The sequence below is a fragment of the Blastomyces dermatitidis genome (genome assembly GCF_000003525.1).
Source record: "Blastomyces dermatitidis ER-3 genomic scaffold supercont1.2, whole genome shotgun sequence".
Classification (NCBI taxonomy): Eukaryota; Fungi; Ascomycota; class Eurotiomycetes; order Onygenales; family Ajellomycetaceae; genus Blastomyces; species Blastomyces dermatitidis.
The window spans coordinates 3,119,460-3,134,163 of NW_025544775.1; the positions used below are offsets into that span (position 1 = coordinate 3,119,460).

Below are 14,704 nucleotides of genomic sequence, written 5' to 3' on the forward strand. Positions count from 1 at the left end.
TATTAAGTCAAATAAATATCTACAGAATTAGCTGTATATTTTTATGTGTAGTTTTCTATATATATTTTCATCATATAATATATCACCTTAAAATCTAATTGCATTGTTGAGATATCATTGAAAATATTTCATCATAGTGATGATGAAATGACAGGCATTGAGTGTAAGTGAGTGTTGAGTGGTTGATCATGTTACAGCATGAGAAATTTTGTAAACTAAACAAGTTTTCTTTATTTTTGCCCTTCTTAGACACAAGCTTATTTATTATCTACCCAAGTGCTAAACCTGATATTACCAAAATCTCACGCCCTGAGAGAATAACAAGAGAATAACACAAAAGGCACAGGAGAAATACATGTTAGTTAATAAGCATAGGCTCTAGGTACCTCCTATATATATTAAAATATGACTAAGGTGGTGAACAGTGAAGACTACCAGAGTCAGATCCAGGTTGAGAATCGAAAATGCTCAATGAGGAAACAAAGTTATAAAACGTAAACAATAAACTCCTGAAAAGGCGGTCGGTGTATGTGTCGATCTCGATAGGTAGGGTGGGCGAAGAAAGGGAAGTCAGGACTCCTTTGCAGGAAGAGGGGAAATTAAAAGAAAAGGGCGCAAGGAAAGAAAAGGTCTGCTTTTCCCATCGCGTTATTTTCTGTCTTTTTATTTTTAGACTTCTCTTCCTTCGCCCGGGCCTATTTCGTCCTCCTTAACTCCATTGCTGTCTACGTCGCCTGCTGCAAGACAACGATCTGATGAGGGTATAAATATGATACGACGATTATATGCATGCATATGAATATACGTAGATGGCCCGGGTATGTATATACCCATTGCGTGCACCAGGGCAAAAGCATGAGTAAGCTAGACTATTTTTACTTCCTCACCTGCCTAGCATGTTTGACCAGGTTCTCAATAACACCCTCGAACGCCTCTTTCTCTCCAATCTGCGCATCGCGCCGCTTCAACCAGTACTCCAATACCTCGCTGGCACGTACGGTCATCTGCTCCAACCAGGAGATATGCTGCCGCAGCTCGTTGTCTGCAAAGTTATCCAGGGCAGCATCCGTGGTGGCGCATAGGCGACGGACGGCTGAAAGGTCCAGTTCAGGAGGAGGTTCGGGTCCACGACGTCGCGGTGGACGGCTACGTGATGTAGAGCGACCTGAGCCATGAGGCCCCGAGGACCGCCCCTGGCCATCCCTTTTCGCTTTGCTAGCGGAGGATGGAGCGCCGGTAGCTGAGTTGGAGGAGGATTGGGAATTGCCCTCTAAATTTATTGAGGGCAGCACTAGCTTTTTCTGCTTGGATGCGGGGAGGATTTCGTCTAGGTCGACAGGGACGCCAAGGGAGACGAGGAAAACACGGCGGATGTGAGACTTTGTCCAATTGGCAGGTTGGAGGGGAGGTGGTGAGACAAGCTGGGACCAGAGTGATCGAGAACGTTCAGTGATGAATATGTCGGAGTCTGGGATGGGAGAAAGGGGTGGGAGGGATGGGAGATTTGCGGAGCCGGGGAACAAAGAGTTGAGTTGGTCGCATGTTGCTGTGAGAAGGTCTTGGAGGTTTTTTATGGAGTTGAAGTCTAAAAGGGTCGGCTGTATTGAATATGATAGCCGATCAGTTTACAGTTCCTCTTTCTTTTGGAGGGCCAATCAACGGTAGGCTAGATTCCAGGAAATAAATGTCTCGGAATCGCCAGATAGGTTGTATCTGTGTCTGGGATTGTACTTTATGCTAAGGCTACTTACAAGGGAGGGTGAGGGAGGTTGTTGCACGGGGACACTGGTAATTTGACCCGTATCCTCATTGACAACCTCCGTTGGTTGTTGAAATGCAGCTTCTCCAAAATCACCGAAATCATCCTCTTCAGCATTTTCCTCTCCATCGAAGTCATAAAAATCGTCACCAAGGGCTTGATCATCAGGTTCATTTTCAGAGGAATCATGTGCAGCACGATCGTCAGATGTCTGTTTTTCTGTTAAGGAGCTTTTCCGTCGGACATGGCTTCGATGCTCGGATCTACTCGTCGAAGAGTTTGGAGACCCTGGTTTGGTCAATCGTCCCTCTGAAATCCGAGAAGGGAGCGGCCAAGGAGCAGGGAGAAAGCTTACCTGGCACGTCTGGAACTGTCTGGATAACATCTGGAAGTGAATCACTAGGGCCTCGTCGGTGCGCAGTAAATGAGCGTCGTAAATCGTGTTCACCTGGAGATTCAACCCGGCAAAGCATGGTTTCCGGAACCGGGCTTCCCTCAGTGCTGCTATTTTGCGGTTGATCAGGTGATGTAATGCAGGGTTGAGACGATTGTTCTTGTATTTTAAATATCATATCCGGCGCAGAATCTGCTTTATGAGATTCGTAGGCGCGTGTTCCTGGCTCTTCTCCGTAGCTCGGTGAACTGGGATCGATTTTCTCGACAATAGTTCGCGGTACCATCTTTGGGTCTAAGGTTGCTCTTGTGCTTGCCCTTGACCCTGGTCTGCTGGGTGGTCCGTTGCCGAGAATCTCGATTTCATCTGGAACAGCGTCCAATCCCCTTGTTTCGTACGCAGGGGAGCCAGGAACCTCGCCGTAGCTTGGAGAATTGTCAATTTTCTCTACGCGCGTCCGGGGTATTGGCGAGGGTGTTCGAGACCGTAGGCTGGGTGCGATGCCTTCAGAAGCATCGGAAAAGTGCTCCTCTTCACTTTCACACGCTGTAGATAACGCGAAAGTTAGCTGCCATCCACTTCTACTAAATTTTAGACCATTAGGAAGGAATAAAGCATACGGGATGGTTGAGCCCCAGGGTCGTCCAGCTCAACCCCTTTTGGGGGTGGCTCCAGCAAGATGCTAGGAGGGCGGGAACGCCGCTCTGTCATTGGAAAGGTCCCAAGTCCTCCAGATCAACGCCCATAGATCAACACAAATAGCGTAGTTACTTGTGAAGTTATTACCTGCTTCAAATCCCTAATAGTAGCCAGGTTGTGTGTGAGATGAACAGGCAAACGAACAAGAAACAGCGAAGGCCTCATCTGACGATTTAAGCCCGCTCGGATTCTGCCAAGGCGGTCTGGAGCCCCAAAAAACACTCAGCCTGTATTGTTACCGTTTCCGGAAGTAATTTGGGCGAGTCCTCTCGAATGGTTGTATGGTACGATAAATATACACAGACCTGGCCGCAACTGCTAAAAGAGCTGTGCAAAAACCATCACCACGACGGGCGATTCTCAGCAAAAGGAGAACGCTGCCTGCTGCTTCCACCGTTAAGGGCATAGAACTGAGAACTGCCACCCCTTGGACACCCGTATAGTAACCTTCTAACTGTTACACAAGCTAACTCTGCTATACTTATACCGGGTTTCACCATTTGTAAGTTTGTCAGTTTAGATCCTATGCCAACCAGATTTTTGACAGATTATTGATTATTGCCAACTCTTAGGAAACACCGGTTCTGAAACCCAGGGAAACAAACCGCAAGTATCTGCCACGATGTCTAACCCATTTCAGTTCGGGACCCCGTCAACATCGGCAGGTTCCAATACTCCTCCTGTATTTGGTACGGCTGGCGCATCACCATTTTCCCAACCCGCGTCCGGAAAGCCTTCTGGTGGTCTCTTCGGAAATATCGGCGCGACACCGACAACAACGACAGGTTCCTCCTCTTCATCTTTGTTTACGACAACCCCAGAAACAGGGCAGACGGCTTCTTTGTTTGGTGGTCAAGGCTCAAAACCTACGTTTGGCGGCACCCCTTCCAGCAACCCGTTTGGGAATCCTTCAAACCCAGGACAAGCCTCGGCGACGAACCTATTTGGAAGTGCAAGCCAGACTCCTAAATCAACAGAACCTGCATCATCCGGCCAAACTCAGACTGTGTTATTTGGAGAAGCAGGCAAAACGGCTCCAGGAACGGGTGGTTTGTTTGGGAATGCTACTCCAGCACCGTCGAACGGAGCATCATTATTTGGCAACATGTCAACTACACCTGCCGGACCCCCTCCTCAGACCTCAGCTGGGCAGGGCCTTTTCACAAGCCAAGCATCGACAAAACCTGGGGAGTCAGCATCTCTTTTCGGACAAAAGCCAGCTTCCTCTACTTCTTTCGGGAGTCTAGGCGTAACCACAAACGCCCTATCGTCAGCAGCCGCGCCTACAACAACCGCAGCAGCGCCAAGTTTATTCAAAGGCGCTTCCCAATCGCAAACGCCAAGTACGGGTAACTTATTCGCTTCTCCGGCCGCTAAAGGTCAGGCCGTGGAGACAGGGAAACCACAGGCAAAACCGACCCCGCCCCTATTCGATGCACCCGCGATATCAACCACTCCCCAGGCATCTGGTTCGCTATTCAATACTCCTGGGACTTCGGGAGCTCAATCACAACAAAAGCCATTTAGCTTTCCTTCCTCCAAACCCACTTCGGGTGCTTTTACACCAGCCACAATGTCAGAAACTGCCCAGAAGCCTCTTTTTGGAGCAACGGCGGTTACTACTACTCCATCGACTACAAGCACAACGACAGCAGCACCTGCTGCTGGGCTATTTGCTGGCCTAATTACCCCGAAAACCAATACTCCCAAAGATTCAACTACCCCGGCTACTACTTCAAGCCAGCCAGCAGGTGGAATGTTCAGCCTTGGTAAGCCGACGACCACGACAGCTCCAGTGAGATCTCAAGCAACGACCTCTGCTGCTGGAGCAACAACTACTGCTGCACCTACAACAGGCGCCACCACTGCCACTACTAGTGCTGGTGGAACAACATCAACTCCAGCCACCGCTAGTGGCCTTGGGGCGTCGACCGTAGGCCCAGCTCCTCCAGCACAATCGCGGCTCAAAAATAAAACCATGGATGAGATCATCACCCGCTGGGCGACTGATTTAACAAAATATCAAAAGGAATTCCAAGAACAAGCTGAGCAGGTTGCCGATTGGGATCGGATGCTTGTGGAAAATGGAACAAAGGTGCAGAAACTGTACGGTAATACAGTCGATGCGGAAAGAGCTACACAGGAAGTTGAACGCCAATTAGCATCTGTAGAGGGACAACAAGATGAATTGAGCTCGTGGCTCGATAGATATGAACAAGAGGTTGAGGCTTTGTTGTCGAAGCAGGTTGGGATCACGGATTCATTGCAAGGACCTGACCAAGAGCGTGAACGAACGTAAGTCCAACTTGCTCCATTACCAAGCCACCATATTATTTCCTGGTCCCCCCACTCTAGCAAAACCATCATGCTAAACTAATCTTGCCCAGATACAAACTCGCGGAACGTCTCTCCGAACGACTCAATGAAATGGGCCAGGACTTGACAAGCATGATCGAGGAGGTCAATTCCGCCTCCTCCACTTTGAGCAAGACCTCCAAATCCGATGAACCTGTATGTCCCACTGAGCAATTACTATTTTTCTATGTTATATATAAATAACATATGAGTTTTGCTAACCCTAACGCTTTACACCCTTCCAGATCTCTCAAATCGTCCGTATCCTCAATTCGCACCTTTCCCAACTTCAACTCATCGATCAAGGCACGGCCAATTTACATGCAAAGATCGCTGCTGCGCAAAAAGCTAGGTGGCTCTCTTAGTGCCCATCAACATCAAGGCACATATAGCCAGCTTCGGAATGGAATTGGAAATGGGATGGGTGGCGGAGGTGCCGCAGATGACTTTTACAGAGCTTACATGGGCCGTCGGTAAAGGAAGAACTGATGTAAGAGTTGAAAGGGGAGGCTTAGTCAACAAAAAATTTCCCTCTGGATATCAACTTGTGGTAGGAAACTTTTCGGTATACCCGACGCCTTGGGATCTTTTTTCCTCTTGTGTTATTTTTACTATTCTATCATCCATCACCCATGTTTCTTTAGGCAATCAAATTTTGTACACTGTCGTATCCCATACTACCCGTTATTTTAAATACCTTTTCCACTGCTCATTGTGAGCAAAAGTTTTTGTAATACATTAGGACCGCTTGTCGCTAGTTTTACTTTAATCCTGCCGATAAAAAATAAGGTCAGACCGAGTGACCGACTATATTTTCATCTTAAAACTTGACAATCAAATCAAGCTTCCAGAACAGCTCTATCTGGGCCTGGATTTCACCCTTCTCACCGAAGTTTCATGACAACGAAGTAATAATGAGTATATGTACTGTTTACTGTACTACCCCGGCCCCTCTCCGTCTTCGTCACTTCCTCCCCCTCTGGCAATGGCCATTTCTATGGATGAATCCGCTTACTTGTCTGGGACGGAAACCTACAGCAAGAAAACCATAGCCCAGGCCTCCAAGTTTGCGATCCGGCATATGGACATATCCCGAGGCCAGTGGGTACTGTACCTACCTACACTATACACTCCAACGTTCCAATTTGAAACTGAGCGCAAATCACCCATTTCAAAAGAAAAACATGTGTTTTGCTTGAATTGATTTCGACGACCCTACAAGGAGGAACAGGGGAAGAAATGGAAAGGAAAAAGAATCCAAGGAAATACCAAGAAATCCAACAGGGACAAGAGAAAATGGAGAAAACGAATGAACCGCACACAGGAGAAAAACGATTTATATATGTATATATACAAAGATATATTCCAAACTATCTTCTTCACCAGTTGACTGTTTGACGGGTCAAGCAAGTATGTATGTATGTAAGAGTGTTAAGGAGAGGGGAGATGATGCTTAGAATGGGAGCAAAACGAAAAATCCCATCAGAGAATTAAAAGAAAAGCAACACAAAAAAGACAACCTAGTGTTTCAGTGTCAATTTCTTTCTGTTGTTTGAGCTTCTCTTTTTTCCCCCCATACTTTCATAGTTCATATTCTGCCCCTAAATTCCCTTTGATCCTTTATACAAATGTTGCCTTGCACAGATACGGTGCACTGGGGAGAAAAGGAAGGGGAAGGAGAATCAAAAAGCTATCCGGAAGCGGTTTTTATTTTTAGTTTCCTGTTTAGTTCTGCTCACCACCGTGTTCCTTGGTGAGTTGCTCGCTGTAATGGAATTTCACACTCGTCAGAGAGATACATATAAAATAGCTTGTTATAGTTCTTTGCAAATGCAAAAAGAGCAGTGACTTGAGGGGAAAGAAGTATATGAACACGTACATATGAGCATCAAGTTCATCGAGATGCTGGCGCTGCTGCTTCAGCTTTTCTCTTAAGCTTCGTAGCCTGTTCGATACAGTTTCAAATGTTTAGTAAATTAGATTTCCCAAGTTGTAGGCTCCTGCCCTCCCGACCTTCCAATTTTTCAATTCTTTAAGACATTTTCAATGTAAGAAAGGAACGGGAATCGGGGGAATCGGGGGAGGCGGAAGTAAGAATGACAAAGGAACGAAGACGTACTTTTCCATCTCCCGTTGCTTGATAAACATGGCTTCATCGGCAGCTTCCTTCTTGCTCCATGAATTGCTATTGTTCAACACCAGAGTATCCATTAGTTTTCCTGTTTTTCAGATAACCAAGTTTCTTTGCCTTCTTCTTTTATATAGACCCATCTGAAAAGCGGTCTCGTTTGTGATGGTGGGTAGTCTTGCAGGTGTGCAGGGGAACGGACTGATAAAAAACCAAAGCAACGACGTTACCTACCTAGTGGACAGTTTCCCAGTTGCCCGGGGAGAACCAACGTCACCTTCAGCCATTCCTACGGCAGCAACGGAGAATAAGCGCTTGAGGGGCAGCTGGCTAGCGCGGAGAAGAGGTCTGGCAGTTTGACGGAGCATGTTTGATCGTGGTATGAAGTAGTTCTTTGTGAGGAGGGGATGTATGTGAAGGCTGAGCTACGTTGGAAGGTAGGTAAGAGAGAAGGGAGAACTGGAAGCTTATTTGTTAGCGACCTGCCTTCAATAATGGCTAGTGCATATGTTTTTATTACAAGGGAGGGCTTCGTACATTTGCTTGAGCGTGGGAGAGCGATGTTTGATTTGGGAGGCAAGGAATGTCGTTAGGTTGCTTCATTATTGTACTCCGTCAATACGCTAGCTTTCTTCGGCAACCCTGGAACCTTGGAAGCGTGCGTCATTGCTGACTCAGTCACCCCCCAACGCACATCACATGACATCTCTCCTCGCCACACATAATTCGCTGCGAAGAATTGGGGAAATTGTGAAACCGGCCAGCATATATGGAATATGGTTCCAAATGTGGTGATGAAATATTTTACCCAACTTATTTTATCATTTTAATCCATGAAGAGTTGGAGTAGATAATTTTGCTTTTACAAAGTCCCGTCTTGGCTGATTCAGACGTCTCCTCTTAAACTGGTAACTGAGACGTGGAATAAGCAATAAGAGTGACGCCCTGATTCTCTCTTGGTGTCCCTATTGGCCCCTCTTCCTATCTATTATCAAGAAGAACCATTTTAATCCTGGTAGATTTGTTGTATGATACTTTCTGGGTTGAAAAGTGTGTTTAACAGACGAACCGGGGTAAGGTGGGGAGAACACTGGCGCCGAATTATGATGATATTTTATTGTACTGTACTGATTTCTATCTCAATTGCAGCCTTGCCAGCCTGCCCACCTACCGCCACTTGCGAAGAGTCGTAGTGAGCAAAATAATGGTAGTGCCCACGAAACTGCAAGAAATACGCCTTGCATGCACAGCGCTTCTTAGCGTTGAAATTTAAACTAGAGCCGTCAAAATTCTGGTGGCTCAACGGCTGTGGCATTAATTATTGAGGAATCGAGAACATTAACGCACAGTTCATAGATCCGCCCTGGGTGTAAAATACCGCGTAGGAATATAAGTCTTCTCTACTAAATACAAGGTAGGAGGGACATTTAAACGATTTGAAATATACCACCAGTAGATGTTATGTCTAGCAGCAGGCTGCGGGGCATTGCTTGCCGAAGTCAAGAGCAATCTGTACAGAGAGTCATGGAAAATCAATGAAATACAATGAAATACAATATACAATAATGGGTAACTAGAGCAATCGCGTACGTGTCAGACACTTTTTATTTCAATCTATCAGCCACAGTGGTTGGTTGTGAAAGGCGGAAGTTGGAATTGCCTAAAGAGGGGCCCGTGTTGCTGACTACTCCGTCACCTCCTCACCTGATCCACCTCCGTTTCTTCTTCTATCTTCAACCTTCTTCTTCCCCCCGATTATTCCAACACTCGCCCTGTCTCCATCTCTGCCCAACCACCCACCACCACCACACCCGCTGCTTGGTCTGCTTCCCAATCTTCCCCCTAGTCGTCCAACTACTACTTCCCCGCGAGATTTTAACTCTTTGTCAGTCCTCTGCCTTACTTTTTGCAACGCGTTATATCTCTTCCAGGTAAGAAGCGTGTCTTGTTTTGTGTGCGTGATTCCACTGCCTTGCCTCAGCAACCAGCTTCGATCGCTGCTTCAGCACCCTCTGGTATTCTTGCCCAAGACTATCTGTTCTCGAGTCGCATTCTCCTGATAACGTTCATCCTTATCTACGCTCCCGTATTTCCCAAGTTGCCTACTGTTCATCGTATTTCATTGTTGGTTGTGGAGTTCTATCGGGCGGTGTCACAGCAACATCTGGATCGCGTGGAAACTTCCCAGCAATCCACCACCAAATCACCCCCCATCTTCGTCACACATATTTTCTACATAAAAGTTCCATCTTGCGCATTCGTTCGGGGTTTTAATTTCGATTCTACTTTCAAGATGCTCCAAAGAAGGATGATGACCCCTCTTTTTCGTGCTAACTCCTCTTTTCCGTTTCGCTCGGTTTCAATAGCAATCAATGTCTAACAGTTGAATGTGTTGTTCATCGGACCCCTGTCTACCTCACACTAACATACGTCGGTTGTAGGAGCCTTGATTCATAATGGGCTACGAAGATGCTGTATATCTGGCCAAGCTCGCCGAGCAGGCCGAGCGCTACGAAGGTCCGTGCAATAAATATGCTACTCTTCCCAAGCGCCTACAATGACAAGGGAAATATTGACTCTGGATTAGAAATGGTGGAGAACATGAAGATTGTGGCTTCCGCAGATAAAGAGCTATCCGTTGAGGAACGCAATCTACTTTCCGTTGCTTATAAGAACGTGATTGGCGCCCGTCGTGCGTCCTGGAGAATCGTCACCTCCATTGAGCAAAAGGAAGAGTCGAAAGGCAACGAGTCGCAGGTTGCTCTTATTAAGGAGTACCGTCAAAAGATCGAGACCGAATTGGCCAAGATCTGCGAGGATATCCTCGATGTGCTCGATAAGCATCTTATCGCCTCAGCGGAAACCGGAGAATCCAAGGTCTTCTACCACAAGATGTAAGGAACTATCTGATTCCTCCACTTCGATCCTCTATTGGCCTGTTTTTCTGATCTATCTGTCGGTTTTAGGAAGGGAGACTACCACCGCTATCTCGCAGAGTTCGCACTTGGAGACAAGCGCAAGACCTCTGCTGACAAGTCGCTCGAGGCTTACAAAAATGCGACTGAAGTTGCTCAGACCGATCTTGCCCCGACCCACCCCATCCGTCTGGGACTTGCTCTCAACTTCTCTGTCTTCTACTACGAAATCCTCAACTCACCAGATCAGGCTTGCCACCTTGCCAAGCAAGCTTTCGATGACGCTATTGCCGGTACGTTGTAGATTCAGAGGACATCACTTAAAAAAAGAACAACATAAACTAAATTGAATCCGTAGAACTTGACACACTAAGCGAGGAGAGCTACAAGGACTCGACCCTTATTATGCAGCTTCTGAGAGACAACTTGGTATGTGCCCCTCATTCCCCCCCTAATCAACTCTTGAAGAATATGAATGAATATCTAACTCGCGCTCAAGACTCTCTGGACGTCATCTGAGGCAGAACCCGCCCCCGAGGCTGCCCCAGCTGCCGCTCCCAGTGAGCAAAAGGAGGACGCCCCTGCTGCCCCCGCTGAGGAGGCTCCCAAGGCTGCTGAGTAAATGGGCGGTGGGGAAATGAATGAGTATTTTTGCTGTTTTTTAGATCGGAGGAGTGGGTACAAGGGAAACTTTGTGTGTGTTGCTATTTTGCCCGCCTCTTTTCGACATTATCCATGTTCTTTAATTTCCTGTCTTAACCCCGCACCGGCACCTGATCACCCTTCCCAATTATCACCGACCCATCAAGGCTCTCACTGACACCCTCTAACACATGCACGCACTTTCTCTCCATAACCCACTCTCGTTCCCCCTTGATTTTAGCGGCGGGGAAAGTTCTACAAATTATTATTTTATTATTTCGTTTTTTATATTATTCACGTGTGTGTTTTCTGCTTTTCCCACCTTTTTTTGCCCCTTAGTATCTGAAAACCAAAAAAGAAGGTTGGTTGATTGAGTTGAAAAAAATACGCATAACGTTCTTTCTCAAGAGAGAGAACATCCCCCCGGCTCTCTTCTTCATTTCCCGTTTCACCTCTTGCTCTCTAAAAAAAAATTTTGTCTTTTTAATAAGTGGGTTATTAAAGTAGGTAGAACTTGGGCTCTCACATCAATGTTTTTCGGAATCTTTGATCAGCTACAAAAAAGCAGATCTTCTACAGCGAAAAAACAAAAAGAAAACTCAAAACAACATATTATGCTAAATATTTTAAAAAAAAATCAAAAAAAAAAAAATCAATATCACAGATATTTTTTATAATTATTTCTTTTTTTCTGTTGCTGAAAAAGTGAAAGAAGTAGAGAATTTTTTAATAATCTCTTTTTTCTTATTTCTATATATATGTTTATATTAAAACTTATTATATCTATGAGAAAGTATGTCTATATATCTCTGTTTAAAACTCAGATTAAACTTTATAGTTATTATACTATATTACTTATAATTATAGTTTATATTTATTACATTAATTTCAAATTACTTTATTTTAAATATTAAAGATTTCAGATTCACTATTTAATAAAGATGAAAGATTAATTAATTATATATTAATTTAATTACACAGTATTCTTTTCATAGATATGTGAGTTATATAATCTTATATAAAGAATCTAATTAACACTCTTTCTAATTATAAGTACTTAAGTATCTAGACTGACTGCTGAGATTATAAATTTCATATTTAATCTCATTTAATCTGATCTTATACATTTCTTAGCATGAATTCTACTGAGATTAATTATTAAAAAAACATACAAAGTGACTATATATCAGATTTTAAAATGAGATTATAACTTGAAAAAAATAAGAAAGTGATCTTATTTTGTAACATGCTTTCACTTTCTATTCAAGTTAATTCTCTATTCAGCTCTAGCTTTCACTTCATCTCTTACTGTTTTCTGAAGCTTTCACTTCTATCTTCTTTCTCTGTTCTTCTCTTTATATGCAATTACTTCTTCTATGAGAGCTTTCACTTCTTCTCTACAGAGTCTTCATTCTTTTCTTCATATATAATTACTTCTTCTATGAGAGTATTCACTTCTTCTCTACAGAGTCTCTGTTCTTCTCTTTATAGATGATTGCTTCTTTTATAAGAGTTAATCTCTATAAAATAATCACTGTATATATAAGAGTGTACACTCATCTCTCATCTTTTAGAGAATAAGACAAGTTTTTATCCTTATATCTGACTCTATATAGCAGTGTATACTACAATTTGATAGTATATTATATTAAGAATTAAGTTCTTCTAGCCTCTTTAACTTCTGCTCTGCTCTTAATATATATAGCACTGATAATTGAATCAGGCTATGAATACTGAGAATTGACTAGCTAATAATTAATCTAGTTAGTTACTCTATCTTCTTTCAACACTGTAGATAGTGATTGATCTAGCTTGTAATTATTCAGCTGTTCTATCTTTTTCAGCACTGTAACTAGTAATTGATCTGATCTGCAGTTATTTAAATCTATCTTATTTAGTACTACAGCTGATGATAGGTCTAGCTAATAATCATTTAAGCATCTTTCACTTCAGAATATCATAGCACTAGTGCTCAGTTTAAAATATAATTATAGTCATGATAAACTTATCTTTGTATTCTTATATAACTTTATCAGCTTTGTCATAATAATGAAACAGAATGAATGAATCACTTAAAGCAGCTCTCATCAGCTACTTTCTTTCACTGAACTGAATAAGTCTATTAGTGAAATTGAATGACTCATCTGAGAATTCACTGATAAACCTGACTTAGAACAAACTTACTCATAAATAATAACTGAAAAGTATGCTATTATAATTACAAAAGTCTGATGAAACACAGATAAACAGTATAAGAGTGTCAAAAGTCAAGTAATACTGTATAATTGTATCAAAGTGAAAGATATTCTTATAAGTGTATCAGTCAGATATTATAATAATATAAAAATAGTTCTTAACTCTGCTTCAGTAGTGAAATGAAAGAATGTTATTAATCTCTGATTACAGATCTTCTACACAAACATTACAAAGAATACTAAGAAGAGAGATTGAATAGTCTTAAACTTTTATAAATTTGACTGTCAGAATTATACTTCTTCTGATAAAGCAGTAATACTAGATATAATTAAGAAGTTAAAATAGCTAGAAGCCTGACTGATCTGATAAGAGAATGAGCTCAATGAATGTGAACATCAGCTTAATCAGTGAAAGAAGTAGTTCAATAAGTATACTGTTCTTATTGATAAATATGTCAGCAAACTTTAAGAGAATCTCAAATAATTGACAGATAGAAGAAGCAGATTGATAAAAATGTAAAATAGCTTTCATACTGAGAAAGCAGTGCTTATCACTCAAAGACAGAAGCTGAACTATTGTCAGTAGATGAACTGTTCAGCTCAGATTAATAGAACAGATATCAGAGCTAATAATTCTCTCAATAAGTCTGTATAGCAATTAGATGCCTTCTTTGAGAAAGGCTTCAAATCATCTTCTAGAATCTGATAAATGCTGACAATTTCACAGAGATCACACAGTGCTGAAGACAGAATATACTGTCATAATTTAATAAGAGACAGAATTAATTTCCTCAGAGAAGCTGATACTGCATGTTTTACTTATAACTCAGAGAAAAACTGAATACACAGAGATTAGATATTTATTCATGATAATCTTGATCTTCTGCTTAATAGTGAACCTCATTTATCTGTATGAAGTGATAATAGATCAGTGAGATTACAGACTGATGATATCATGCTATTCAACTCAGTGAAATAGATGTAGTAATATTTATCAGTCACTTGAAATTCATTGTCATACAGAAGAGAGATAACATGATTCTCTGTGTATTTCTTCTGTATCTGAAGAATCAGATGTTGAAATGACATAATAATCTATCTATTGAAATGAGAAAGAATATGAATATCTTTCTCTCTATCACTGTCAATGAGTTAAAACATGAGTTTCAGCTATTAGAAGAAGAAGCTTGAATAAAAGCTCAGACTCTGTATTTTTTCTTTAAGAAGTTAGATAAACTGTCTCTGATATTATACATCTTATGAAAGATTAACTTACTATGAGCTGCTGCAATCTCTGACTCTGTTATGATAAAGAGACTCTTATAAAAGAGTTTAGAGTTCAATCTTTTCTTAATTATATCACTCATTTCTGCTGAATAATTAAATAACTTTTAATAATGAATTAGAGATAATAAGTCAGTTATCTGATATATCTGAACTGATTGAAAGACTCAATTCACTGACTACATGTATAGTTTCAGATATTTTGAATAGAATAATGACTATCATCTGTATCACATCTCTCTATTCAAGCAGATAGAAGCTACAAAGCTGTCTGTGTCTACTGCAGAGATAGCAGTAATTCTCATAAATGCTCTTACAATGAGTAAGTTACTG

The 14,704-nt window shown here is 42.4% G+C and overlaps 4 protein-coding genes across 4 annotated transcripts; 2 read left to right on the forward strand and 2 right to left on the reverse strand.

Moving 5' to 3' along the window:
• Nucleotides 1–875: 875 nt before the first annotated feature.
• On the reverse strand, nucleotides 876–2,864 carry BDCG_01756 (uncharacterized protein; the record flags this gene model as incomplete). Its single annotated transcript, XM_045417290.1, has 4 exons — nucleotides 876–1,598; nucleotides 1,752–2,047; nucleotides 2,115–2,699; nucleotides 2,774–2,864. The coding sequence occupies 4 exons, from the start codon at nucleotides 2,862–2,864 to the stop codon at nucleotides 876–878; spliced, it is 1,695 nt and encodes a 564-aa protein (XP_045274148.1).
• Nucleotides 2,865–3,120: 256 nt separating this feature from the next.
• BDCG_01757 (nucleoporin Nsp1) lies at nucleotides 3,121–7,061 on the forward strand. Its single transcript, XM_045417291.1, has 4 exons — nucleotides 3,121–3,354; nucleotides 3,425–5,147; nucleotides 5,240–5,363; nucleotides 5,453–7,061. Exons 2-4 carry the CDS (start codon nucleotides 3,475–3,477, stop codon nucleotides 5,570–5,572), a joined length of 1,917 nt encoding a protein of 638 aa, XP_045274149.1. The 5' UTR covers nucleotides 3,121–3,354; nucleotides 3,425–3,474; the 3' UTR covers nucleotides 5,573–7,061.
• Nucleotides 5,927–8,179, reverse strand: BDCG_01758 (uncharacterized protein). Its single transcript, XM_045417292.1, has 5 exons — nucleotides 7,873–8,179; nucleotides 7,570–7,794; nucleotides 7,327–7,392; nucleotides 7,087–7,152; nucleotides 5,927–6,972 (listed from the first exon to the last, which is right to left on the reverse strand). Exons 2-5 carry the CDS (start codon nucleotides 7,701–7,703, stop codon nucleotides 6,933–6,935), a joined length of 306 nt encoding a protein of 101 aa, XP_045274150.1. The 5' UTR covers nucleotides 7,704–7,794; nucleotides 7,873–8,179; the 3' UTR covers nucleotides 5,927–6,932.
• Nucleotides 8,180–8,754: 575 nt separating this feature from the next.
• On the forward strand, nucleotides 8,755–11,598 carry BDCG_01759 (14-3-3 family protein). Its single transcript, XM_045417293.1, has 6 exons — nucleotides 8,755–9,266; nucleotides 9,777–9,852; nucleotides 9,923–10,229; nucleotides 10,302–10,543; nucleotides 10,609–10,679; nucleotides 10,750–11,598. The coding sequence occupies exons 2-6, from the start codon at nucleotides 9,792–9,794 to the stop codon at nucleotides 10,870–10,872; spliced, it is 804 nt and encodes a 267-aa protein (XP_045274151.1). The 5' UTR covers nucleotides 8,755–9,266; nucleotides 9,777–9,791; the 3' UTR covers nucleotides 10,873–11,598.
• The last annotated feature ends 3,106 nt before the right edge of the window (nucleotides 11,599–14,704 follow it).